We start from the raw sequence: 26,663 nt of genomic DNA, 5'->3' as shown, positions 1-26,663 counted from the left end.
TCCCCCCCCCCCCCCCAATTAGCCTGTAGGGGAACTCTGAGCGTTGATGCAGCTGCCACCTGTGGTCCCTTGTGCATCATCTGTACACTGCCTGCAGCAGCTGTTTCAGTATTATATTATTGTTTCTTCTGACTTCTGTTCAAAAATGTTAGCTTCCCTTTCTTTTTTTGCTTTGCGTAAAGGGGTATTGGGTTCAGACGGGAAGTTGACAGGCAGCGGGCCAGGGTATTTTTAGCCGTTGCGTTAAATTAAACAGAAATAACATTTTCTCCTTATTAACGAAGATGTCGCCGTAGAGCGTGTTTGATTTGGACTTTAGAGGGACAGCGCAGAAACAGACCCTTCGCCCCACTGACCAATGATCACCCCGTACACTAACACTATCCTACACACACACACACACACACACTGTGGACAATTTACAATTTTACCGAAGCCAATTAACCTACAAACCTTGTTTGTCAGGCAAGAACTGCAGGTGCTGGTTTCAATTGGAGAGAGACACAACATGCTGGAGTAACTCAGCAGGACAGGCAGCATCTCTGGAGTGAAGGAATGGGTGATGTTTCGGGCCGAGACTGGAGAACTTTAACCTACTTTTATCTTCCGACTTTAACTAACAAACCTGTACGTCTTTGGAGGGTGGGAGGAAACTGGAGCACCCGGAGAAATTGCACGTGGTCACAGTGAGAACATGCAAACTCCACGCGGACAGGACCCAGGTCTCTGGCGCTGTGAGGCAGTAACCCCCCAGTGCCGCCCCTGTGATTTTGATCTCCTGTGACCCGGCGTTTAACAAAACACAGCAGCAACTTGCGCACTAACTTGAGTTTGTTTTACTCGGAGTATAGCAAGCAGGTGCTGGGACGGGGCTTAGCATTTGAAGGAACGCCCTCTCTACTGTCCCCACTAGAAAGCATCTGTCAAGCGTTCCTGCACTCTATTCATCATCGAAAATGTATTCCTCCCACTTTGCTTCCTGCCTCCCTCTCTCCATTCCCCTGCCCTCCCTCCACTCTCCAAGTGATGGAGTGCTCGCTGCCTACTGAGTGGGTGGAGAGACTAGATCGGTGCTCGGATGGTCCTTTGAGAATCTACGCCTCTCTGCTCTGTCCTCCCCTTCCCCTCCAACAAGCAGACTCAATGGTCAGTTTTAACATCAGGATGGGGCTGCATTAGGCTCACTATAAACCACACTGGATAATCTTGGCTGGAGCGACACACACAAAGGCTTAATTTGCTGGGCTGAAACAGCTGGTGGAAATGGTACAGGACAAAGAGTTGGGAGGGGGAAGGGGAGTGGCTATTGAAAGTGAGCGCTGAATGCCCAGGTGTATGGCTGGCCCTCCTCTCCCCTGTCACACTAGTCTGTAGCTTTGCCTTTCACTTCCTCCGCCTGTCTCTCAAAGTGCTGCAGTAACTCAGCGGGTCAGGCAGCATCTCTGGGGAGCATGGATAGGTGATGTTTCGCGCCGAGACCCCTCTTCAGGAATGTGTGATGTGATGTACGTGTACATTGTCCTCCTCTCCTCCTGCAATTCTGCAGGGTTTGATCTGTGTACCAACAATGCTGACAGATCCAGGAATTCTGCAGCAACTCACTAGGTGGTCATTAAGTGTGACCCTAGGCAAAGCTATATAACTGTGGCAGGATGTTGGGGGTGGCACGAGAACTTTCTATCAGGGTTGACGGGACGACAAACAACAGTGAGGTTTCCACAATTTTCAGTGTTTTTTTGTTTCTTGGTCATCCAAAATATTCCAAATGGAATTTAAACTGGAGGTGGTGAAGGGAGGGCTTAAGCCAGGAAGGGTCATTACTTCTTCATTACTTGTTTCATTACTTCTTCTTCTTCTTGCGTATGGCGTGCACAGTCTAAAGTTGTAGGACAACTTGTTCTATTTGATCTTATTTGATTGTGCGCGCCAGGTTGATTGCATTCGTCGAAACAGGGCGGACCACGTGAAGGTTGCAATCTCCCACCCCTTTCATTACTTCAAATATCCTTGCAGTGCAAAGCATGAATAATATTTTTATGGCACAATTCTTGCAGGAAATATCCCATGGTTTTCATGAGGTCATAAGTAGCTAAACAAAGTGACACTGAGCTAAAGAAAGTGTTCAAGAAGGAACTGCAGATGCTGGAAGATCGAAGGTACACAAAAATGCTGGAGAAACTCAGCGGGTTCAGCAGCATCTATGGAGCGAAGGAAATAGGCGATGTTTCGGGGCGAAACCCTTCTTCAGACTGATGGGGGGTGGGAGGGCTAAAGAAAGTGATGTGTGGGAAGGAACTGCAGATGCTGGTTTACACCGAAGATAGACACAAAATGCTGGAGTAACTCACTCAGCGGGACAGGCAGCATCTCTGGAGAGAAGGAATGGGTCAAGACCCTTCTTCAGGCTGATAGTCTGATAATAAGAAAGTGAGAGTGGGATGTGTGGCAGAGGAGGTATGGTTTAAGGAGGGGAGAGAGTCTGAGGTGAGGTATCTGCAAGAAATACTGGAGCTTAAAGCCTCAATAGTATATCGGCCAGGATGCACAAACAGACCAGTGGTAAATGGAGTGCTTGCAAATTTTAGAGGGAATTGTTCTTCATTGTTTATACCTGGAGTGAAGAAAGGGGGGGGTTTCTCCAGGTGCTCTGGTTTCCTCCCACACTCCAAAGACTTGCAGGTTAATTAGCTTCTGTAAATTGTCTGTAGTAAATGTGTAGTGGTCGCTGGGCGATGGGCCGAAGGGCTTGTTTCCACGCTGTATCTCTGAGCTAAACCCGTAATGCAAGTGTGCAGGAAGGAACTGCAGATGCTGGTTTACACCAATGATAGACACAAAATGCAGGGAGAGTGTTTCAGAGTGTTTTGCATCGTCAGCTATATTTTTCAAGATTTGCATCTATAGCCAAACTGCCGGTGTGTTGATGGTTGAATTCTTGTCTTGTTTGTGTGTGTGTGTGTGTGGCTGCCCGTGTACTGGGTCTATTCTGTACAGTTTACAGTATAAACACCGATCTGCAGTCTCAGGAGCCCAAAGAGCCAGATCGAGCTGGATCGGCAGCGTCTGCTCCAACTGGTTAATCACGGCCGGTTCTTTAGCTTGAGCAAGCACGGCACAAGAAAGGCGACGTCTTGCCACTATTTACTCTGCGGCCTCTGGAATGTGCGGAGCGTGTGGGAATATTAACTGTTGCTGTTGAAAGTGGCATCATCGAGTGTCAATTCACCTGTCTGAGATGGGTGGGGGTTGGGGGGGGGGGGGGGGGGGGAGGCCGGGCATGTTACTCCATGCCTGGCGTGTGCTGAACTGGGCTGCAATCATCTCGGCTTTCATCAGGCACACTCTGCATGCAGCCCTGGGGCAACGTTGAAGTGTTAGCAAGTTGGGAACGGCAAGTATTTAGAAGCAGCCACTCGTGCGATTGCAACGCATTGTCTCCCCCCCCCCCCCCCCCCCCCTCTCTCTCTCTTACCACACTTCAACTCTTTCCGGAGTTGGAAACTTGTTTTAACATAAAATAATCCCGCTCACAAAAGGTCACATCGAAGGCAGAAGCAGCCTCCAATCACGCACTAGTCAAACATTCATATTAAGTATTCAAAAGGGAACTGCAGATGCTGGAATATCGAAGGTACACAAAATTGCTGGGGAAACTCAGCGGGTGCAGCAGCATCTATGGAGCGAAGGAAATAGGCGACGTTTCGGGACGAAACGTCGCCTATTTCCTTCGCTCCATAGATGCTGCTGCACCCGCTGAGTTTCCCCAGCAATTTTGTGTACCATTCATATTAAGTAAGTAGGTTTATTGGCCAAGTATTCACATACAAGGAATTTGCCTTGGTGCTCCGCCCACAAGTAACAACATGACACACAGTGACAGTCACGAATGACTCAGAAAACACTAAACATCAATAATAATAAAACATTAATGATAAAACACCATTGATCAAGCATGCGAACCGACAAAATACCAGATCTAAGGGAGGCTACAGATTTTTGGCTGTTGAGTAGAGCAACTACTCGTGGATAAAAACTGTTTTTATGTCTGGCTGTGGCAGCTTTGACAATCCGGAGTCGCCTTACAACCCAGCAGTTCGGCTGGCACGGTGGCGCAGCGGCCTCACAGCTGCAGGGTAAGACTCTGGTTCGATCCCGACCGCGGGCGCTGTCTGCCCGGAGTTTGGATGTTTTCCCCCATGACCCGCTTGGGGTTTTCTCCGGGTGCTCCGGCTTCCTCCCACGCTCCAAGGACGTGCAGGCTTCGAGGCTAATTGTATAAGATTGACGGTCAGAATCTTACCCCCCCCCCCCATTGGAATTTTGCGCGCTAAGACCACCAATCTACGCTGGCCCACCAAACATCTATCAGTGCTTCATGTATTTGAGGGAACAATACCAACTGGTCAGAGTTACAAATTAGTGATGGACCGAAAGCCGGGAGTGGAAACTATGGCGTTGAATCTTTTTCAGATGTTGATGCATTCTCTCTGACCTTTAGTTTAGAAATACAACAAGGAAACAGGCCCTTCGGCCCACCCAGTCCATGCTGACCAGCGATCCCCGCACACTTACACTATTCTACACACACACACACACACACACACTAGGGACAATTTACAATGATACCAAGCCAATTAGCCTACAAACCTGCCCGTCTTTGGAGTGTGGGAGGAAACTGGAGCACCCGGAGAAAACCCACGCAGGTCACAATGAGAATGTATAAACTTATATACAGACAGTACCCGTGGGCAGGATCGAACCCGGGTCTCCGGCGCTGTAAGGCAGCAACTCTACCACTGCGCCACTGTGCTGCCCCGACCTGTGCTGCAGTAGCAATTTAAAATAATATTTCAGTATTTCAGGGCCCTGTTTGAATGATTATTATTATAACATTACCGCGCTTCCTATATTCCTTTCCCGGCCTTGTGTTTCTGTGCTTATCCACAGAAAATGGCTTCCTGCTTTTTTTTTTCCCCTCTGGGTCAGCTGACTTCTTTGTCCAAAGTTCCTCTCGCCAGCCTTCCTGTGTTGGTCGCAATGAATGCTGAGAGAAAACAAAAGCAATTCCCGGCTGAAAGAAAAGAATAGAGTTTGGGGCAACAATGGAGCCGGGAAAACAATGAGCTGTTTAGTTCAAAACGTTGGTACCTTGCAGAAGGATTTGTGTGAGATAACGTGGGCATTCTTCTGAAGTGGCTGGATTGGTGGAGATACTGTATGTCAGCCCAAGATGCAATATTAGCCACAAATGTTAACGTGAAGGCCATTGTTACACCACTGCCTAAGATAGTGTGTGTGACTGCTCCTGGAGGCCAAGTTGATAGATATTTTGAAGGCAGCGACAGATAGATTCTTGATTAGTATTGGTGTCAGTGGTTATGGTGAGAAGGCAGGAGAATGGGCTTAAGAGGGAGAGAAATATCAGCCATGATTGAATGGCGGAGTAGACTTGATGGGCCGAATGGCCTAATTCTGTTCCACCTATTCCTTATGATGCATGCACACTAATGCTATCACACACACACACACACACACACACACACACACACACACACACACACACACACACACACACACACACACACACACACACACACACACACACACACACACACACACACACACACACACACACACACGGGACAATTTACATTTATACCAATTAACCTACGTCTTTGGAGTGTGGGAGGGAACCAAAGATCTCGGAGAAAACCCACGCAGGTCACGGGGAGAACGTACAAACTCCGTACAGACAGCACCCGTTGTCGGGATCGATCCCAGGTCTCTGGCGCTGTAAGGCAGCTACTCTACCGCTAATCTAAAGTTGAACTGATCACAAGTGATGAAGAGGAGTGTTAACATGACTATTGGGATGGCGTTGAGGTGAGCTAACTTTGTAAAGGCAAGAAAAGGGGGAGGTGTGGGGCAGAGAGAAAGTATCAGTGGAAAAACCAAACGAGCTGTTATTTTATTGTGTTGTGAGATTTGTGGCTTGGTGCCAGAGGAGTCTCTGTGCAGTTGAAGCAGGAAGAAGGGTGGGAGTGTGCAGAGTGATAACTAGCGAGCTCTGATGCAGGCTCCATGTGGACAGGCTTTGCCTTTCCTGAGCAGTGTGTATTCGAGGCGTAGACAGGCGGGCAGACTGGTTTCCGCAGAGATTCAGAAAGGCTAAGTGGGCAATGGAGTGGTGCATTAAACCTACCCGCACCCCAGAGTCAAGAGCATTGCTGCCTGCTCAGTTCAGTTGAGTCTGAAGAAGGGTTTCGGCCCAAAACGTTGCCTATCTCCTTTGCTCCATAGATGCTGCTGCACCCGCTGAGTTTCTCCAGGATTTTTGTGTGCCTGTTCAGTTTAGTTTATTGTCACGTGTACCGAGGTACAGTGAAAAGCTTTTGTTGCGTGCCAACCCGTCTGCAGAAAGACAATACATGATTACAATCGAGCCACTTACAGTGTACAGATACAGGATAAGGGAATAATGTCATGAAGGAACATGATGCATTCCCAATCCGACCTCTCTGTCCTGGGTCTCCTCCATTGCCAGAGTGAGCAACAGCGGAAATTGGAGGAACAGCACCTCATATTCCGTCTGGGGACCTTGCGTCCTTATGGCATTAACATTGAATTCTCCCAATTCGGCTAGCCCTTGCTGTCTCCTCCCCTTCCTTAACCCTCTAGCTGTCTCCTCCCACCCTCCCATCCGCCCGCCCTCGGGCTCCTCCTCCTCCTCCCCTTTTCCTTCTTTCTTTCCCCCCCCCCCACCCCCCATCAGTCTGAAGAAGGGTTTCGGCCCGAAACGTCGCCTATTTCCTTCGCTCCATAGATGCTGCTGCACCCGCTGAGTTTCCCCAGCAATTTTGTGTACCTATGATGAGGGAATAACTGAGTTTATGGCAGTCATCTCCAGCTTAATTCTCAATTGAACCCAAATTCTGTTCATCCTCTGACTGCGAGCTGCTTTCTTTTCTCAGAGGGTGGTGGGTACACGGAACGAGCTGTCGGAGGAGGTAGTTGAGGCTGTTACAGTAACAGAATTTAGCAGACGCTTGGACACCAGGTGTGTGGAGAGGAAAGGTCTGAGAGATGTGGGCCAAATAGCAAAAAGGGGTGAACACTGCCCAGTCATCGTGGCTATTGACCTCCCCACCATCGATGGCATCTATCGGACTGGCTGCCTCAAAAAGGCAGCCAGCATCATCGGAGACCCACACCACCCAGGCCACACACACACACACATTTCACTCCTGCCATCGGGAAGAAGGTACAGGAGCCTGAAATCTGTAACATCCAGGTTCAGGAGCAGCATCTTCCCTACAACCATCAGGTTATTTAACACTACAACCTCCAAATAAGCTATGAACTACATAGACTTGGGGGCCATTTCTTTTGACTTTGCACTATTTTTTAAAATTTTACACACCCACTTGTAGATATGAATGTGTATAAAATAAATGAACTTACAGTATTACATATTCTACAGAACGTACAGTATAACTTGCATATATTACAGGCAATATATGTATATTTGTGTGTGTGTGTGCATATTCCCATATTGAACAAAAAGTTTTAAAAAACTGCTTATTTTCAAACATTTTTTGTGTAATATAGGTTTCACAGAGTAATAATAATAATAATAATAATAAATTTTATTTATGGGCGCCTTTCAAGAGTCTCAAGGACACCTGAGACTACGTTTACATATCTGTTGTGCTGTTGCAAGTAAGACTTTCATTGTTCTGTTTTGGGACCATAGAAAATAGGTGCAGGAGTAGGCCATTCGGCCCTTCCGAGCCAGCACCGCCATTCAATATGATCATGGTTGATCCTCCAAAATGAGTACCCGGCTCCTGCTTTCTCCCCGTATCCCTTGATTCCGATAGCCCTAGGAGCTAAATCTAACTCTGTCTTGAATACAATAAAACACGCATGGCTCTTGAAATGTGGGCAAATGGGGCTTGTGTAGATGGGGCCTCTCGGTCGGCATGGATGAGTGGGGCCGAAGGGCCTGTTCCTGTGCTGTTTGACTCACTACAACACGCTTAGCCTGATTTCTTCCTTAAAAGGCCCCTTTGCCTTTTAACCCCACAACTTAATTTCCCTCGGGAAACCTTTGGCCCAGGTCTATTTACAGTGTGGATTATTATGAGAATTGTCATCCTACAGTTTCATTGTATTTGTATGTGAGGAACGCTCTTTAAATGTTCGGGGGGGGGGGGGACATTGGGGGGGGGGGGGAGAGAGGGTGATAAAAGTGTGTTTTTCTTCCGCCTTTTGTGTGCGATGCGACGTGTTTAACGGGCAAGCTGTTAAAGTAGTTGGGATAAAACCAGCATAACAAACCATTGTGTGTATGTGTCCTTCAGGAATGAGAATGGGCCATAAACAGCGAAATCTGTGTGTCGGCTTTTAAACAGCCGACCTTCAGATTCCATCAGCTCCACATTTTAAAGAAGGGGGTTGAGTGACACGATAATTCTTGACCAGAAATAAAAAACGTGTTCTGGTCTCGTGAAGCTGTTAAATTGCAGCTAGCAGGTGGTGGAGAGAGAAGTGTCTTTAACTAAAGAACTATAGTTTACTCCCCACTGCCCTCCCCTCTCTTTTTGTTTAAATTGTTCAGCTGTATGCTAAATAGGTTAGCTTCCTTTGCTTGGGTGACTTAATTCGAGTGTGGAATCCGTGCTATTGTGCAGCGGGCTTTATGTGGGTGAGTAGCGGCATGCCCTGTGTACACGGCGACTTGTGCAGGAGCACAGCTGAAATTATCACCTTTGTTTCCCAACCCTCGGCAGTTCCTTCCTGCCTCTCTCGATTGTGTAGGAAGGAACTGCAGATGCTTGTTTTAAACCGAAGATAGACGCAAGACGCTGGAGTAATCTCGGCGGGACGGGCAGCATCTCTGGAGAGAAGGGGTTGGGTGACGTTTCGGGTGGAGACCCTTCTTCGGACTCGGTTGTTCTGTGTGCTGTCCCTGTAAATATTATCCCGGATTTGTGAGCGGAACCCTGCTGTTATATCGACACAAAAAAGCTGGAGTAACTCAGTGGGACAGACAGCATCGTTCACCCATTCCTTCTCTCCAGAGATGCTGCCCTTTGCGTCTATCTTCGGTTTAAACCAGCATCTGCAGTTCCTTCCTACACAGAACTCGACTGTATATCAGTATAGTGTCAGAAGAAATATTACGCAGAAGAGAGATGCAAAATGCTGGAGTTTGAAGAAGGGTCTCGACCCAAAACGTTACCCATTCATAGAAACATAGAAAATAGGTGCAGGAGTAGGCCATTCGACCCTTCGAGCCTGCACCGCCATTCAATATGATCATGGCTGATCATCCAACTCCGTATCCTGTACCCGCCTTCTCTCCATACCCCCTGATCCCTTTAGCCACAAGGGCCACATCTAACTCCCTCTTAAATATAGCCAATGAACTGGCCTCAACTACCTTCTGTGGCAGAGAATTCCAGAGATTCTCCACTCTCTGTGTGAAAAATGTTTTTCTCATCTCGGTCCTAAAAGATTTCCCCCTTATCCTTAAACTGTGACCCCTTGTTCTGGACTTCCCCAACATCGGGAACAATCTTCCTGCATCTAGCCTGTCCAACCCCTTTAGAATTTTGTACGTTTCTATAAGATCCCCCCTCAATCTTCTAAATTCTAGTGAGTACAAGGCGAGTCTATCCAGTCTTTCTTCATATGAAAGTCCTGACATCCCAGGAATCAGTCTGGTGAACCTTCTCTGTACTCCCTCTATGGCAAGATTCCTTCTCTCCAGAGATGCTGCCGGTCCCGCTGAGTTACTCCAGCATTTTGTGTCTGGGAGTTATCAGTGGCTCGGGCGGCATCTCTGGAGAAAAGGAATGGGCGACGTTTCGGGTAGAGTCTCTTCTTGAGTACTGGAGACACTGTGGTGCTTTGCAGTGCTTTCTCCACTGTCTCTCCTCCTCCCCCCACACACACACAAATCTACACTTCTATCAGGTATCCTCTCAACCTCTGGCATTCCAGATAATCTAGACTGTCCAAACCCCCCTGTAGCTAATACACCCTCATGCGGGCATCATTCTGGTAAACCTCCTCTACAGTCTCTCCAAAGCTTTAGTTTAGTTTATTAGCTTCAGCCGTCCACAGTGTACAGATACATGAAAGGGGGAATAACATTGGGTGCAAGATAAAACCCAGTAAAGTCTGATTAAAGATAGTCCAAGGGTCTTCGATGACATAGGTAGTAGCTCTACCATGCTCTCTAGTTGTTGGTAGGATGGTTCAATAGACAACATGGACAATAGGTGCAGGAGTCGGCCATTCGGCCCTTCGAACCAGCACCGCCATTTAATGTGATCATGGCTGATCATCCCTAATCAGTACCCCGTTCCTGCCTTCTCCCCGTATCCCCTGACTCCGCTATCTTTAAGAGCCCTATCTAGCTCGGTTACCTGATAACAGCTGGGAAGGGACTGTCTGCACCCTTCCTGTAATGGGGTGACCAGAACTGCACACAAGATGCCAAATCTCCAGAACAAGGGGTCACAGTTTAAGGATAAGGGGGAAGTCTTTTAGGACCGACTTGAGAAAAACATTAGGTACAGGAGACCGAGTTGGATGATCAGCCATGATCATATTGAATGGCGGTGCAGGCTCGAAGGGCCGAATGGCCTCCTCCTGCACCTATTTTCTATGTTTCTATGTAAATGCGGCCTAACCAAAGTTCTAATAAAGCTGCATCCTGACCTTCTCGCTCTTTAGTTTTAGAGATACAGCGTGGAAACCGGTCCTTTGGCCCAGCATGCCCAGGCCGAACATCCATCGCCTGAACGCTGGTTCTGTTATTCCACTCTCCGCACCTTATATACACACACACACACACACACACAAAGCAATTTGCGGAAGGAAGCCCAATTAACCAACAACCCCACACTTTGTTGGAATGTGGGAGGAAACTTCTGCCAAAAGTTAAAAGGAATTTGATCGTTCTCCCTGTGACCACGTGGGTTTTCACCGGATTCCTCCCACCCCCAAGAGGTGCAGGTTTGAAGGTTAATTGGCTTCTGTAAGTTGTCCCTAGTGTTGGTGTATGGGGTGAAGGCAAGGTGGGCCGAAGGGCCTGTTTCCACGCTGTATCTTTAACGTTTAAAAGTCTAAAGTCCTTTGTATTTGGGGATGGAGGGGGGGGGTTGATTACTGGACTCTGCCCCTCAATGTCCAGCAGAGAGAGGGACCCCAGGCTGTGGTCCTCCCCCACAGAGCCTTGACATTGGCTGCACAGTAAGCCTGCAGGCCGGCGGGGACACATCTACAGGCCATGTCACTGTGTAAATATGCCTGGGCGTTGTCTGTGCAAACACTCCCATCCCTACCAGCGGCAGCTTAGTGGATGTCGGCCCGTGCCTGTGCCTGAGGGTGTGGAGTCCAGGTGCTGCCTAACCGCAGCCCAAGTCAATCGTTTCAAAGGAACGTATTTTACGGAGGTTGGAAAAAGCCCAAATAACATTAGTTCAGTTCCGTTTTAGTTTATTGTCCCGTGTACTGATGTGCAGTGAAAAGCCTTTGTTGCTCGCTACCCAGCCAGAGGAAAGACAATGATGATTACCATCGAGCTAGTCGGAGTGTAGCGATAGAGCTTTAAAAATGTGGAACAATTGTTACATGTGATTGTAGACCTGCTTCAGTGGCTAGAACGCAAATAGTCACCTGGGCTGAAGGGCAGCTTGGAACTTGGTTCATCAAATAACCCTTGCATTGTCTCTGTGTCCCTCTCTCTGTCTGTGTCCCTCTCTCTGTCTGTGTCCCTCTCTCTGTCTGTGTCCCTCTCTCTGTCTGTGTCTCTCTCTCTCTGTCTGTGTCTCTCTCTGTCTGTGTCTCTCTCGGTCTGTGTCTCTCTCGGTCTGTGTCTCTCTCTGTCTCTTTCCCCACCCTAGTCTTCATGCTATCTTCCGATGTAGGAAGGAACTGCAGATGCTGGTCTTCACTGCAGACAAAGACACAAAGTGCTGGAGTAACTCAGCGGGTCAGGCAGCATCTCTGGAGAACATGGATATATGATGTTTCGGGCCGGGACCCTCTTGCAGACTAATTGGAGAGAGGGGACGGGGAAGAAATATGGGTGGGAGTGGATGGAATGAAGGGGGGGGGGGGGGGGGGGGGGGGTGTATGTCCAGTTGATGCACAGGAAAGAGGGTATTTGCAAATTAGTTATCTAAAATAGGATTGTAGTCTACTCAAACAGAATGAGATGCAGTTGCTCCAGTTGCACTGTTTCTGTATGTGTGCGTGAGTATGTATGTATATATAAGTATGTATGTGCCTATGTGTGTGCATTTATATTGCATACTTAACATACATACACATGTATACACACACACATATGAACATCTACTCATACATACACATGCACATATACACATACACATAAATATTTGTGTGCGTGTGTAATTGTGCGCACACATGTAAATGTGTACATACATGTACATTCCCGACTGCAACCTGTTGCTCAGTGGTTAAGGTGCTTGGACTATTAAACAGGGCTCCAGGGTTATTAGTGTGAGTGGCGTCACTGTGTGGAGACGGGCAAGGCCACAATGGCCCCAATGTTGCCGGAGCCCTGGGGTCATCGGTCCCCTTTGTGCCTTTCTCACCGCGGGGCCAGGATGCTGCGGGGAGCACGGCTGGTTGCCATGGGAAGGCAGAGTCACTGTGCAGAGAGCAAGACAACAGGTCTTTCTGTGGGGAGCCTGGCTTCCTTTCACTGCCTCCCACCCTTCACGGTTTAAGCTTGTTTGACTTGTTTAAGCGGCGGTTTGGAATAAATTTAGTTTTTCGATTGAAGTGGATGGAACCGCAACTGGTGCAGACTGTGAAAGAATGTGAATGGAAAGGAGAGAGGGAGGGTAGATGAGTGTAGAGGAGTAGTGTGTGTGAGATGGTACTTGAGAGGGGCAGAAGACATTGGTTCTAAAACACCTTGCATATATTTCTGCAGGCATAATAAATCTATGCCGTGTGTGTAGAAACTGGCCCTTCGGCCCAACTAGTCCATGCCGGCCAAGTTGGCGAGTCCCATTTGACCCATAGCCCTCTAAACCCTTCCTACTGACACCTGTCCCAATGTAATTTTAAAATCATCATTGTATCCATTTCCTCTGGCATGTCATTGCAGATGCGGACTGCCCTCTGAGTGGGGAAAACATTTGCCCCCTTCTTAAACACTCTCCTCTCAGCTGAAGCCTATGCCTTCTCCCTTTAGAATCCTCTACCCAGGGACAAAGATAGCGAGTGTTCACTTTATCCCTGCCCCTCGTGATCTTGTACACCTCAGTAAAGTCACCGCTCAGCTTCCTACGCACCAAAGGAAAATCTCCCAACCTCATTGTTCTAAGCTGTTTATATAACCGGCAAGCTAAACGGAATTGGCAGCGGGTATACACTTTATGCTTTTCAATAGGATTCTGCACCAGAAAAATAAAATGTTTACAGAGAAACAGCAGCCAAATCTCTTGAACACTGAACTTTTTAAAATTAATTTATCCTTTTTTAAAATTTTGCAGACGTACATCTTCACTGATGGGGAAGATGAGGAGTTAAAGACAAAGTCAGGTGAGCCGATGGATTACTGTATTGGGGCCACATCAAGTCTGCACTGTTCCCATGCCTTGAGTCTGGAACGGGTCCTGAGATCAGGAATGTTTCCAGAAATGTTTAAGGCCTCGGACTTGTGCAGTGCCATCTGTCAACTGAGATTAATTAACAAATATGAAAGGGATGGCGTTTGATTTTTTAAGGGGTAACGTTAAATTTAATAAAACAACAAACGGCTTTTATTTAATGCTTTATTTAATCGCTGTAAAAATTGCAATGTGTGTCACAATTGACTCGTCAAAAAAAAATAGAGGCGATTTTTCTTTATAAATGCCCACTCTTCAAGTAATATACAAATTAATGTAGATGGGGTCGTTAATTGTTTAAGAAGGAACTGCAGATGCTGGAAAATCGAAGGTACACAAAAATGCTAGAGAAACTCAGCGGGTGCAGCAGCATCTATGGAGCGAAGGAAATAGGCAACGTTTCGGCCCGAAACATTTCATACTGCACACTGTTGTAATACAAATGTTTAGGAAGGGACTGCAGATGCTGGTTTAAACTCAAGATAGACACAAATTGCTGGAGTAATTCAGCGGGACATGCAGCATCTCTGGAGAAAAGGAATAGGTGATGTTTTGGGTCGAGACCCTTCTTCAGACTGATGTCAGGGGAGAGGGAGATATGTAGATAAGGAAGTGTAAGGTGTGAAAATGGGACAAAGGGAATGGGGATCAAGGAAATTGTAGACTAGGTCATTGTTAGCTGGGAGAAGGTAACAACAAAACAACCAGAGATAAAATGTAGTCGGAGGGCGTAAGACTGGTCGGAGAACTGGGGATGGGGAAAGGGGGAAAGCAAGGGTTACTTGATGTTAGAGAAGTCAATGTTCATACCGCTGGGGTGTAAGCTGCCCAAGCGAAATATGAGGTGCTGTTCCTCCAATTTGCTCTGGGCCTCACTCTGGCAGTGGAGGAGGCCCAGGACAGAAAGGTCAGTGTGGCAATGGGAGGGGGAGTTAATGTGTGATGCAGATGGATTATTAATTGTATTAGATGTACGCACAGAGTTATTTCTACAAATGAAATGAGTAGAGGGATCATGAATTGTAATAAATGTAGCTATTGCTGATATTATAGTAAGGCAGTGTTCAGTTGAGGAAGTCTGTGTATGAAGGAACTGCAGATGCTGGTTTACACTGAAGATAGACACAAAAAGCTGGAGTAACTCAGCGGGTCGGGCAGCATCTCTGGGGAGAAGGAATGGGTGATTGGATGGTCACCGAAATATTTTTTGAGCAGATCACCAACACTTCTTACACTGTCAGTGATTAGTGATTTAGAGTCTTGTGTGAGTTTGTCACTGTTTCGAAACCACAAGAGCTTGGTTTCTATTCAATTAGCACTTTCCCACAATCTACCACCTGTTGGATGGGGTGGGCCCGGAATAACATTGATTGAGCGAGAAAGAGAAGAAAGAGACTCGTTGCCATGGCGATTGTGGCTGCAGTGACTCTAGACTGAGGACGAACATCTAAGCTATTGAATGGCGGTGCCCGCCTGTGGCCTGACCCCCACCCCTCGCTACATGGCTGCAGCTGTCTGCAAATTCAATTGTGTGTTTTTATCAAACGCTACAGCTTAAATAGTTTTAAGCCCGTTAACCCCTGGGTCATTTTTGTATGGATCTGGCAAAATCCTTAAAAAAAAAATAAAAAAAATAAATTAAAAAAATGGTGGAATAAACTGCTATTTTTCTTCTGTTCTGAGATCTTGAATTTTTTTTTTGTGTAAAGCTATCTGGTAAACCTTAGAGTGGGGGGGGGGGGGGAGCACAAAGTCAGGCAGTATCTCTGGAGTCGAGAGTGTTTAACTGTCCTATGCGCTGAAAACTCAACAATGGCATTTTTACTTGCGGCAGCATAACAAGTCTGCAAACACAGCATTGATCGATTACAGTGGGTGTGACTTTAGGGTGGCACAGTGACGTAGCGGTAGAGGTGTTGCCCCACAGCGCCAGTGGCCCAGGCTCAATCCTGACTAAGGGGGCTGTCTGTACAGAGTTTGTTCGTTCTCCCCAGGACCACGTGGGTTTTCTCCGGGTGCTCCAGTTTCCTCCCACATCTCAAAGACGTGCAGGTTTGTCGGCTAATTGGCTTGGGTAAAATTGTAAATTGTCCCTAGTGTGTAGGATAGTGCTGTTGTATGGGGTGATTGCCGGTGCGGACGGACTCGGTGGGCCGAAGGGCCTGTTTCTGAGCTGTATCTCTAAAGTCTAAAGGGCATCGTTGACTCCTCCACTCCTGATGTGGCGGTGAAGCCAGTGCGTATCTGGTGTGTGTTCTTGTTTGTTCTATTGCCTCTCAAGTATGTTGCTAATGGACTTACCGTCTCTGCCCGCAGGCCACGTGGTCAACACTAACTGCTCGGCTGCCCACAGTCGACAGGCTCTGTCATGCAAGATGGCGGTGGAATACGACAAGTTCATCGAGTCGGGCAAGAAGTGAGTACCAAAGCTGAACACCGAGTCACTCGGCAAAACTGTGCACTCCTTTGGCCTAGAGCTACAGTGGGGAAACGTGGCCCTTCGGCCCCACCGAGTCCGCGCCGACCAGCGATCCCCGTACACGAGCACTACCCTACACACACACACACACTAGGGACAATTTACAATCTTTACCTAACCCAATCGACCTACAAGACCTGTACGTTTTTGGAGTGTGGGAGGAAACCGGAGCACCCGGGGGACAGTCACGGGGAGAACGTGCAAACTCCATACGGCCGTAGTTGGGATCGAATCCAGATCTCTGGCGCTGTGAGGCAGCAACTCTACCGCTGTGCCGGCCTTCCGCCACTTCTAGAGTGGTCGGGGAGTTTTGTTTATTTGCAATTTCAATGAAACGGGCAGTAAAGGGGAAAGTGTGTAAATTATGGAAGAGAAATGCAGATGGGAGTGTGGATAGGGAGCCATCACAGATTAGTTTAGTGAGACATTTACTGAGGTACAGTGAAAAGCTTTTTTATTCTGTGCTAACCAGTCAGTAGAAAGACAATATATGATCATATTTGAGCCATCCACAGTGTGCAGATACATCATAAAGGGAATTACATGAATAACATTTTGTGCAAGATAAAGCCAGTAAAGTTGGATCAAAAGTGGCCCGAGGGTCTCCAATGAGGTAGATAGTAGTTCAGGACTGCTCTGGGTTTACGATGGATTGAGCCCCTCTCTCTTTAGTTTAATTTAGTTGAGCTGCATGGGGAACAGACCCTTCAGCCCACTGAGTCCATGCTGTCCCTTCAGCCCACCGAGTCCATGCTGACCATTAATCACCCAATGCACACATGTTCTATGTGATCCCACTCTAATGTTACCCCATTCTGTGTTATACCTCGCACTTCACATGTAATGCTGAGGCTCCATAAGGCGCTGGTCAGGCCCCATATCTGAGGAAGGATGTGCTGGCTCCAGAGGAGGTTTACAATAATGATTCCAGAAATTAGTGTGTTCGCATATGATGAGCGTTTGGCAGCACTTGGCCTGAACTCGCTGGAGTTTAGAAGGTTGAGAGGGGGGGACCTTGTTGAAACGTACATAATAATGAAAGGCATAGATAGAGTGGATGGGGAAAGGCAGTTTCCACTGGTGGGAGAGTCTAGCACCAGAGGTCACAGCCTCAGAATTAAAGGGCGCTCTTTTAGAAAGGAGGTGAGGAGGAGCTTCTTTAGTCAGAGGGTAGTTAATCTGTGGAGGCCAAGTCAGTGGATATTTTTAAGGCAGAGATAGACCAATTCTTGGGGGGAGAAGGCAGGAAAATGGGATTAGGAGGCAGAGATCAGCCATGATTGAATGGCAGAGTAGACTCGATGGGCCGAATGGCCTAATTCTGCTCCTATAACTTGTGACCTTGTGAAGTGTTTTGTGCTGTGAGCTGATGGTGTGCTCTCTCTCGCCTGTCAGGTGGTTTTGTCACGTGGATGATGACAATTACGTGAACACGCGGACGCTGGTGAAGCTACTGGCACAGTACCCGCACACACAGGACATCTACATTGGGAAACCCAGCCTGGACCGTCCCATCGAGGCCACGGAGCGGATCAGTGATAACAAAGTGGTACGTACGATGGTGAGGCGTGCGGCCATGGAGACCGCGAGGGGTTGTACTGGCACCGCGAAACGCACCCCGTGCTGGAGGAACTCAATGGGTCTGGCAGCGTCCGTGGAGGGAAGACACCGAAAGATAAACCAACATTTGCAGTTCCTTCCAACACGGCATCTGTGCAGGGAATGGACGTTTCAGGTCTGGACTTCCCCCAATACCAGGTGCCCTAATTCTGCCACTAAGGTCCCACATAGGAGATTAGTGGGCAAAATCAAGGCATATGGTATTGGGGGTAGAGTGCTGGCAGGGATAGAGAAGTGGTTGAATCTCTGGAATTCTCTGCCACAGAAGGTAGTTGAGGCCAGTTCATTGGCTATATTTAAGAGGGATGTGGCCCTTGTGGCTAAAGGGATCAGCGGGTATGGAGAGAAGACAGGTACAGGATACTGAGTTGGATGATCATCCATGATCATATTGAATGGCGGTGCAGGCTCGAAGGGCCGAATGGCCTACTCCTGCATCTATTTTCTATGTTTCTATGTTGGCAGACAGGAAACAAAGAGTAGGGATTAACGAGTCCCTTTCAGAATGGCAGGCAGTGACTAGTGGGGTGCCGCAAGGTTCGTTGCTGGGATTCCAGCTATTTACAATATACATCAGTGGGAAGAAGAGTTGGGGCAAGGCAGGTGATAGATGGAAAACTTGTAGAAGGGGCCCGACCCGAAGCATCACCCATCCATTCCCTCCACAGATGCTGCCTGACCCACTGAGTAACTCCAGTACTTTCAATATCTTATTTCAATATCTCCACTTTTATCATCTGCATTTCTTCCTGGAGTACATGAGGATGGGGAGTGATCTTCTGGAGGTGTATAAATTCAGGAGAGGAATAGCTCGGGGAGCCGCAAAGTCTCTTGTCTAGAGTAGAGGAATCGAGAACCAGCGGACACGTAGGTTCAAGGTGAGGGGGGGGGGAAAGATTTTGTAGGAACCTGAGGGGTAACTTTTTCACACAAAGGGGTGGTGGGTGTATGGAACGAGCTGCCGGAAGTGGTAGTTGAGGACTATTGCAATGTTTACAAACATTTGGACAGGTACTTGGATAGGGCAGGTTTAGAAGGATATGGGCCAAACACAGGCAGGTGGGACTAGTGTAGATGGGGCATGTTGGTCGGTGTGGGCAAGTTGGGTGAAAGGGCCTGTTTACATACATGACCCATCTTGTTGGATGGCAGATTGTGGTTAATGCTGTGACATTTTTGCTTCATCACAGCAGCCGGTACATTTCTGGTTTGCAACGGGAGGAGCTGGATTCTGCATCAGCCGAGGCTTGGCATTGAAGATGAGTCCGTGGGCAAGGTGAGGTGACCACCATCGCGGGCACAGTGGAGCAACTGGCAGAGCCATTGCCACAGTCGCACCAGAGTCCCAGGTTAAATCCTGGCCTCTATCTATCTAGCTAGAGTTTGCATGATCTCCCCTTGACCACATGGGCTTCCTCCAGTAACTCGCCTCCATCATCCCGAAGAACGAGCATGTGGGTAGGGTTAATTGGTCGCAGCAGGTTGCCCCTATTGTAAACAAGTGGCAGAATCTGTGAGGAGCTGATGAAACAGCAGGGATAATAAAATGGAGTCAGTGTAGATTAATTGTGAACGAGTAGGAGGGAACTGCAGATAAACTGAAGATAGACACAAAATGCCGGAATAACTCAGCGGGCATCTCTGGAGGGAAGGAATAGATGACGTTTCGGGTCGAGAGCCTTCTTCAGTACTTCTTCCGAAACGTCACCCATTCCTTCTCTCCAGAGATACTGCATGTCCCACTGAGTTACTCCAGCATTTTGTGTCTTATCTTAAGTGTAAATGAGTCTTTGCTGTTTCGGCATGGATTTGGAGAGCTGATTTGCTCTGGGTCTAGGATCCTGATTCTGTGACACTAGAAGTGTGAAATAGCATTTGTCTTTACTTTACTTACAGAGATACAGCTTTAGTACTTTTTAGTACTTGGAGATCCAGCGTGGAAACAGGCCCTTTGGCCCACTGAGTCCATGCACACCACGATCACCCCGTACATTTGCGCTATCCTGCAATAGGAGTAGGCCATTCGGCCCTTCGAGCCAGCACTGCCATTCAATGTGATCATGGCTGATCATCCCCAATCAGTACCCCGCTCCTGCCTTCTCCCCATATCCCCCGACTCTGCTATTTTTAAGAGCCCTCTCTAGCTCTCTCTTGAAAGCATCCAGAGAACCTATCTCCACTGCCTTCTGAGGCAGAGAATTCCACAGACTCGCCACTCTCTGTGAGAAAAAGTGTTTCCTCATCTCCGTTTTAAATGGCTTGCTCCTTAGTCTTAAAATTGCAGTTTTACAATTTTACCAAAGCCAATTAACCTACAAACCTGCACGTCTTTGGAATGTGGGAGACAAACTGGAGCACCCGGAGGAAACCCACGCGGTCACAGGGAGAACGTGCAAACTCCGCACAGGCAGGAGTCTCGGGCGCTCTGAGGCAGCAGCTCGACAGCTGTGCCACCCTGATCCAAATGCTTTTTAAAATATTATGTACACCAATCATCCTTTGTGTTTGGGCAAGGCCCAATAGGGGAGATGTACTCGCTAGAATTTAGAAGATTGAGGGGGGATCTTATAGAAACTTACAACATTTTTATGGGGTTGGACAGGCTAGATGCAGGAAGATTGTTCCCGATGTTGGGGAAGTCCAGAACAAGGGGTCACAGTTTAAGGATAAAGGGGGAAATCTTTTAGGACCGAGATGAGAAAAACATTTTTCACACAGAGAGTGGTGAATCTCTGGAACTCTCTGCCACAGAAGGTAGTTGAGGCCAGTTCATTGGCTATATTTAAGAGGGAGTTAGATTTGGCCCTTGTGGCTAAAGGGATCAGGGGGTATGGAGAGAAGGCAGGTACAGGATACTGAGTTGGATGATCAGCCATGATCATATTGAATGGCGGTGCAGGCTCGAAGGGCCGAATGGCCTACTCCTGCACCTATTTTCTATGTTTCTATGTGTCAATGGAGACCGATGTCCAATTTGCCACTTGCTCTTCCTTCCCACAGCGGAGGCCACTTCATGAGCACTGCGGAGAAGATCCGTCTACCAGACGACTGCACCATTGGCTACATCGTGGAGGCGGTTCTGGGGGTGAAGTTGATCCGCAGCAACCTGTTCCACTCTCACCTGGAGAACCTGCAGCAAGTCATGCGAGCTGACATTCCTAACCAGGCAAGCAGCACCAGTAGCCTGATGGTATTTTAAAAGCTGGAAACACGCCCTCTGCCCTTGGGTATTAACACGTACCGCTCTGCATTCCAGGTCACACTCAGCTACGGCACGTTTGAAAATAAAAGGAATGCCATTAATCTGAAAGGGGGCTTTTCTGTCGAAGAGGACCCATCTCGGTAAGTGTGAGCGTTTCTTCCCAAATGTTAATAGGTTCCAGGAGCAGAGTTAGGCCATTCGGCCCATCAAGTCCATTCCGCCATTCACTCATGGCTGATCTATCTTTACCTGTCATCTCCTGCCTTCTCCCCGTACACCCCTGACACCCGCTCTAATCAAGAATCTGTCAATCTCCACCTTAAAAATATCCAGTGTCGGCCTCCACAGCCTTCTGTGGCAATCCAGTACAATCTAAATGGACATTTAGATTAGAGATTAGGCACGAAAATAGGCCCTTCGGCCCACCAGGTCTGCGCCGACCAGCGATCCCCGCACTAGGGACAATTTACATCGACGTAAGTGTGGGTTTTCCCCCGGAGCACCCGGAGAAAACCCACGCTGTCACAGGGAGAACGTACAGACAGCACCCGTGGTCAGGATTGAACCCGGGTCTCTGGCGCTGTGAGGTAGCGACTCTACCGCTGTGCCACCGTACCGCCCCCCCCCCCCCCCCCACGTATCCACATTAAGATGTGCGATGTCCACATCTGACCTCTCTTACAAAAAGTACAAATTATGCCTTGCGCTCGAAATAGTCACACACATGGGGAAAAAAGTCCTTTGGCCCAACTTGCCCATGCCGATCAACATGCCCCACCTACACTAGTCCCACCTGCCTGCGTTTGGCCCATGTTCCTCTAAACCTGCCCTATCCATGTACTTGTCCGAAAGTGTTTTAAACATTATGATGGTGCCTGCCTCGACTACCTCCTCCAATAGCTCATTCCATAAATAATTTTGGGAAATTATTTCCTAGTTGCAACATGCCTGCTGAGGAGTTAATAAATGCATTAATTGTATTCACTTATTTACGATGGCACTCTTGTATTTGGGGTAGATTGTGGGGTATTTAGTCCTCAATTAAGACACTTTGCAAATATCTTTTACTGTGTTTCTACTTGGATTATGTAGTTTGATGGCAGAATGGGAGGGTGCTTTGGAAGGGATGGTGGGGGTTGGAAATTGAGTTAATTCTCTGGGATAAAAGTTTAATCGGATAGACCTTGAAAGCATTGGTTTCAAAGTGCTAGCCATGATTTCCCATTTCTTAAAATAATCAGATTGTCTTGTGCAGTCCCCCTCTGAACTCCAAATCTATGCCCCCTCTAGTCAGTTCTTTTCCAAGGTAGACAAAAGTGCTGCAGGAACTCAGCGGGTGCAGCAGCATCTATGGAGCGAAGGAAATTTCCTTATTTCCTTCGCTCCATAGATGCTGCTGCACCCGCTGAGTTCCTCCAGCACTTTTGTCTACCTTCGCTTTTCCAGCATCTGCAGTTCCTTCTTAAACATTAAGTTCTTTTCCAAAGTGTGTAGACACAAAATTGCTGGAGTAACTCAGCGGGACAGGCAGCATCTCTGGAGAGGAGGAATGGACGACGTTTCGGGTCGAGACCCCTCTACAGACTGAGAGTCGGGGGGGGGGGGGGGGGGGGGGGGGGGGGGGAAGGGAAGGGAGAGTTATAGATGGTGATTTACAGAGAAAATTATAGAGCAGATGAATGAAAGATATGCCATAAAGTAAAGGGGCCTGGCTTGTTGGAACTTGCTGTCTTGAGGATTGTAGGTCGCTGCTTCGGGCTTTACAAGAACCAGCAATTTTGTGGTGGTTTAATTGAATATAATTCCCTTCAAAGCAGCTTGGAGTAGGCAAAGCAACCTGATGCCACCACATAGTTTACACGGCCCACTCTCCCATAATGACTGATGGAGGGAAGGTGCCTTTTGAATAAAAACCTAAACTTGTAGAGAGAAACTCTAACACGGCTTAACTACCCCCAAAGAACTTCCCCCCCCCCCCCCCTCCCCCCTCAATATTATCGGTCACCTTTAACACTGAGCCACTTGAAGGAGTATTTTGGCAAATGTTACTTGAGAAACAGTATGGTGGCGCAGCGGTAGAGCGCCAGAGACACAGGTTCGATCCTGACTACGGGTGCTGTCTGTCAGTTTGTACATTCTCCCTGTGACCGTGTGGGTTTTCTCCAGGTGCTCTGGTTTCCTCCCATTTGAAGTGCAAACAATGCTGATATATGGCTACAAGTTATTTTACCCTGAAAGGATCATTTGATTCTGATGCAACTAATTCTTTGTGTGGGAAGGGGCTGCAGGTGCTGGTTTAACCCAAAGATAGACACAATAGACAATAGGTGCAGGAGTAGGCCATTGGGCCCTTCGAGCCAGCACTGCCATTCACTGTGATCATGGCTGATCATCCACAATCAATACCCCGTTCCTGCCTTCTCCCCATATCCCTTGACTCCGCTATCTTTAAGAGCCCTATCTAACTCTCTCTTGAAAGCATCCAGAAAACCGGCCTCCACTGCCTTCGGAGGCAGAGAATTCCACAGATTCACGACTCTCCGGGTGAAAAAGTTTTTCCTCATCTCCGTTCTCACTCAGCGAGTCGGGCAGCATCCTTGATGAAAAGGAATAGGTGATGTTTCGGGTTCAGATACTTCTTTGGACAGAGTCTGGGGAAAGGAAAACAAGGGATATAGATGGTGATGTAGGACAAATGACTGATAGATATGCAAAAAGTAGCAATGATCAAGGAAAGATGGAGCCCACAATGGTCTATTGTTGGCTGTGGGCTGGGTGACGATGAGTTATGCAGACAGTGAAACCCAACAGAACGACAGTGAAACTAGTACAAAGACTTGGGTGGGAGCGGGGAGGAGAGAGAAAGGGGTCAAATGAAAGGTGGATCAGTTGAACTAATCATTTATTTTTGTTTTGTCCTCCTCAGGTTTCGATCGATTCATTGTCTTCTGTATCCCGACACTCCCTGGTGTCCCCGCAGTGGTGTTTACTGATCGCGAACCTCGTCCCATGTAGACCCCAGTATGTGAAGGGGTTGTGGCGACCACTATGTCTGGCTCTTGTGTAGCTGCGTTAAGGCTCGTTGCTGATTGAAAGGCTGCTGTGCGGTCTGGATGTATCGATAGTCTTTAGTATCTCCTCCTGTTCTTTGTCTATGACGGGGGCAGAGCCATGTTTAGATTCTGATTCTGAACAGGAACCGGCAGAAGGCAAAGAGGCACCAGGGGAACGAGCGGTTTGTGTGCCATGTGATTAAATTTTCTCCAAGTGTGAAATTGTAAGTGTTGCTGTTGTATCAGCGAATCTTTTGGAATGTAAGCCAGTCACTCCTTCCAGCCAGTTTTAAACACTTGCTCGCGCTAGGAACTGCAGATGCTGGTTTATCAACAAAAAAAAAGGCACAAAGTGTCGGCACGATGGCGCAGCGGTAGAGTTGCTGCCTTAGCGCCAGAGACCCGGGTTCCATCCTGTACTGAGCTTCTACGCAGGTCACAGGGAGAACGTACGTTTTCTCTGAGAACTCTTGAGTTTCTTCCCAGGTTGATTGGCTTGGTATAAGTGTAAAATAAATTGTCCCTGGTTGTGGGATAGAGTTAGTGTGCGGGGATCGCTGGTCGGCACGGACTCGGTGAGCCGTAGGGCCTGTTTCCGCGCTGTATCTCTAAGCTAAACTCAAACTATGCGCTGGAGTAACTGAGTGAGTCTGAAGAAGGGTGCTGACCTGAAAAACATCGCCTATCCATGTCCTCTAGAGATGGCACCTGACCTGCTGAGTTACTCCAGCACTTCCTGCATTGTAAACACTTGCTCTTTTTATTTCTAACTATCAGACCATGCATTAAGAACGAGTTACATCTAAGCACCCTGCTCTGTGCTAAACCTTATAAATCCAGATGCTATGCAATTCAAAGATGTTTGAAAGATCTAATTACAGCTAATGCCACAACCTGTTGGAACTGATTCAACAACTTCTGAAGTTTGGAAAATTCTCCTGCCTCGACACTCTGATGAAGCAAAGAGGCTTAAAAATGGAGATTTCCTGTCAGGATATCTATTCTTTTACCATCTGTTCCTTGCTGAGTATGGCGTGGATATAAGGCTTGTGTTTAAAGCTGGCTGCTGGAGGCTCCTAGGCATGGCTTCTGATTCTTTCTGGGGCCTGTCTGTATACGAAAGCACTTTTCCTCCCGACTATTAAAATCCTATGATTATTAATGGCACAAAGGAGCTGGCGACTCTCGAGACAATTCTCGGATTAATTTTGGAAAATGTGCTGCACTAACACTAAATGGATGACTAGCTGAAGATACTTTTTGTTTTTCTGTAATTCAATTGATAGTAACGGTTAATATTTCAAACTGACATTTGAAAGTAGCTTTAAAACAGTGTTACTAACTGAAATGTACAGTGTTACAAACTACAATACACTCCCATCACTTTGGGGTAGAGTTTCTGCCTCACAGCGCCAGAGTCTCCGGTTCAATCCTGACCACGGGTGCTGTCTGTGTGGAGTTTGTACGTTCTCTCCCCGTGGGTTTGCTCTGGACTCCTCCCACACTCCAAAGCCGTGCAGGTTAATTGGCTTCTGTAAATTGCCCCTGGTGTGTAAGAAGTGAAAGTGGGATTACATAGAACCAGTGTAAACGGGTGATCGATGCCCAGCATGGAGTCAGTGGGCCGAATGGCCTGCTTCCATGCTGTATCTTTAAACAAACCTTTCTGACTTGGGCCATTCAGGCCCCATCAAGTCTACTCCACCATTCAATCATGGCTGACCTATTTTACCCTCTCCTGCCTTCTCTCCATAACCCCTGACACCCGTACTAAATTGACATCAGACATGTCCTGCAATGTCAGGCAGCAACTCTACCTGAGCCGCGCTGTAGTTTAAATATTTTCCTAACTTCCGAAGGCACGATCTCCCTAGCATTCTCACCCACAAAAAAAAAATACTAGAAGCAGAGCTAATATCAATTGATAATATTAGTAATGTAGGAATGATATACATGAAATGTTTTTAATATGATATGTACCTCCCTGTAATAAAAAGATTATTTTTAAAAAGAAATACTTCCGAAGGCACGATCTCCCGAGCATTCTCACCCACATCCTCAAGGCGTATACTTCCAACGTATAAGAAATGTGTTCCACCCCGACTCCAGATTCAGGCAGAAGATAAAAAGTCCTAAAGAAACGTGTCCCATTGAGTTTGTAGCACTTGTAGCAGGTTGTGTCAGCCATGTTATGTTCTATGACTGTGACCCATACTGGGTTTAATCTAACATGTATATTTATATGGACAGTATTTACTGTCCTCTTGTATTGCTGTATATTTGAAATGGTCCCCTAATATTCAGAAGCGGTTCTGATCTGTAAAAACGTGATGTTTGTATTTTTTGTTTGGTTTCATTGCTTCTCTTATTTATATTCCAGCATCTGGAAACAAAATATTGTAAAGCATTGTAAATATAATCACTGAGACTCAGGGAGGGAACCTGAATGGTTGCAGTGAAAGCTGATGGGGCCCCATCCATCCTTTTCCTTTCTAATAAAGGATTTTATTGCGTGACATGAAACTGAGTTGGCTGATTTGTATTTGAATTGCGTCTCGGAAAGAGCTGCAGACGCTGGCTTAAATCGAAGACAGACGCAAAATGCTGGAGTAACTCAGCGGGACAGGCAGCATTTCTGGAGATACACA

General features: G+C 47.4%; 1 protein-coding gene across 1 annotated transcript in view; it reads left to right on the top strand.

The window, feature by feature from the left end:
* lfng (LFNG O-fucosylpeptide 3-beta-N-acetylglucosaminyltransferase) overlaps nt 1–24,349 on the top strand; it is a 31,496-nt gene extending 7,147 nt beyond the window's left edge. The window contains exons 2-8 of the mRNA XM_033041033.1: nt 13,545–13,593; nt 15,978–16,077; nt 17,536–17,689; nt 18,951–19,036; nt 20,761–20,926; nt 21,017–21,102; nt 23,889–24,349. Of these exons, the coding sequence (XP_032896924.1) occupies nt 13,545–13,593; nt 15,978–16,077; nt 17,536–17,689; nt 18,951–19,036; nt 20,761–20,926; nt 21,017–21,102; nt 23,889–23,955 (708 nt within the window). The 3' untranslated portion in view covers nt 23,956–24,349. The remainder of the gene's footprint in view (nt 1–13,544; nt 13,594–15,977; nt 16,078–17,535; nt 17,690–18,950; nt 19,037–20,760; nt 20,927–21,016; nt 21,103–23,888) is intronic.
* Nucleotides 24,350–26,663: the final 2,314 nt, after the last annotated feature.

Source organism: Amblyraja radiata, chromosome 22 (assembly GCF_010909765.2).
Source record: "Amblyraja radiata isolate CabotCenter1 chromosome 22, sAmbRad1.1.pri, whole genome shotgun sequence".
In the NCBI taxonomy this organism is placed as follows: Eukaryota; Metazoa; Chordata; class Chondrichthyes; order Rajiformes; family Rajidae; genus Amblyraja; species Amblyraja radiata.
Note: the sequence above shows the minus strand (reverse complement) of the source record. Positions and strands in the feature narration are given on the sequence as shown.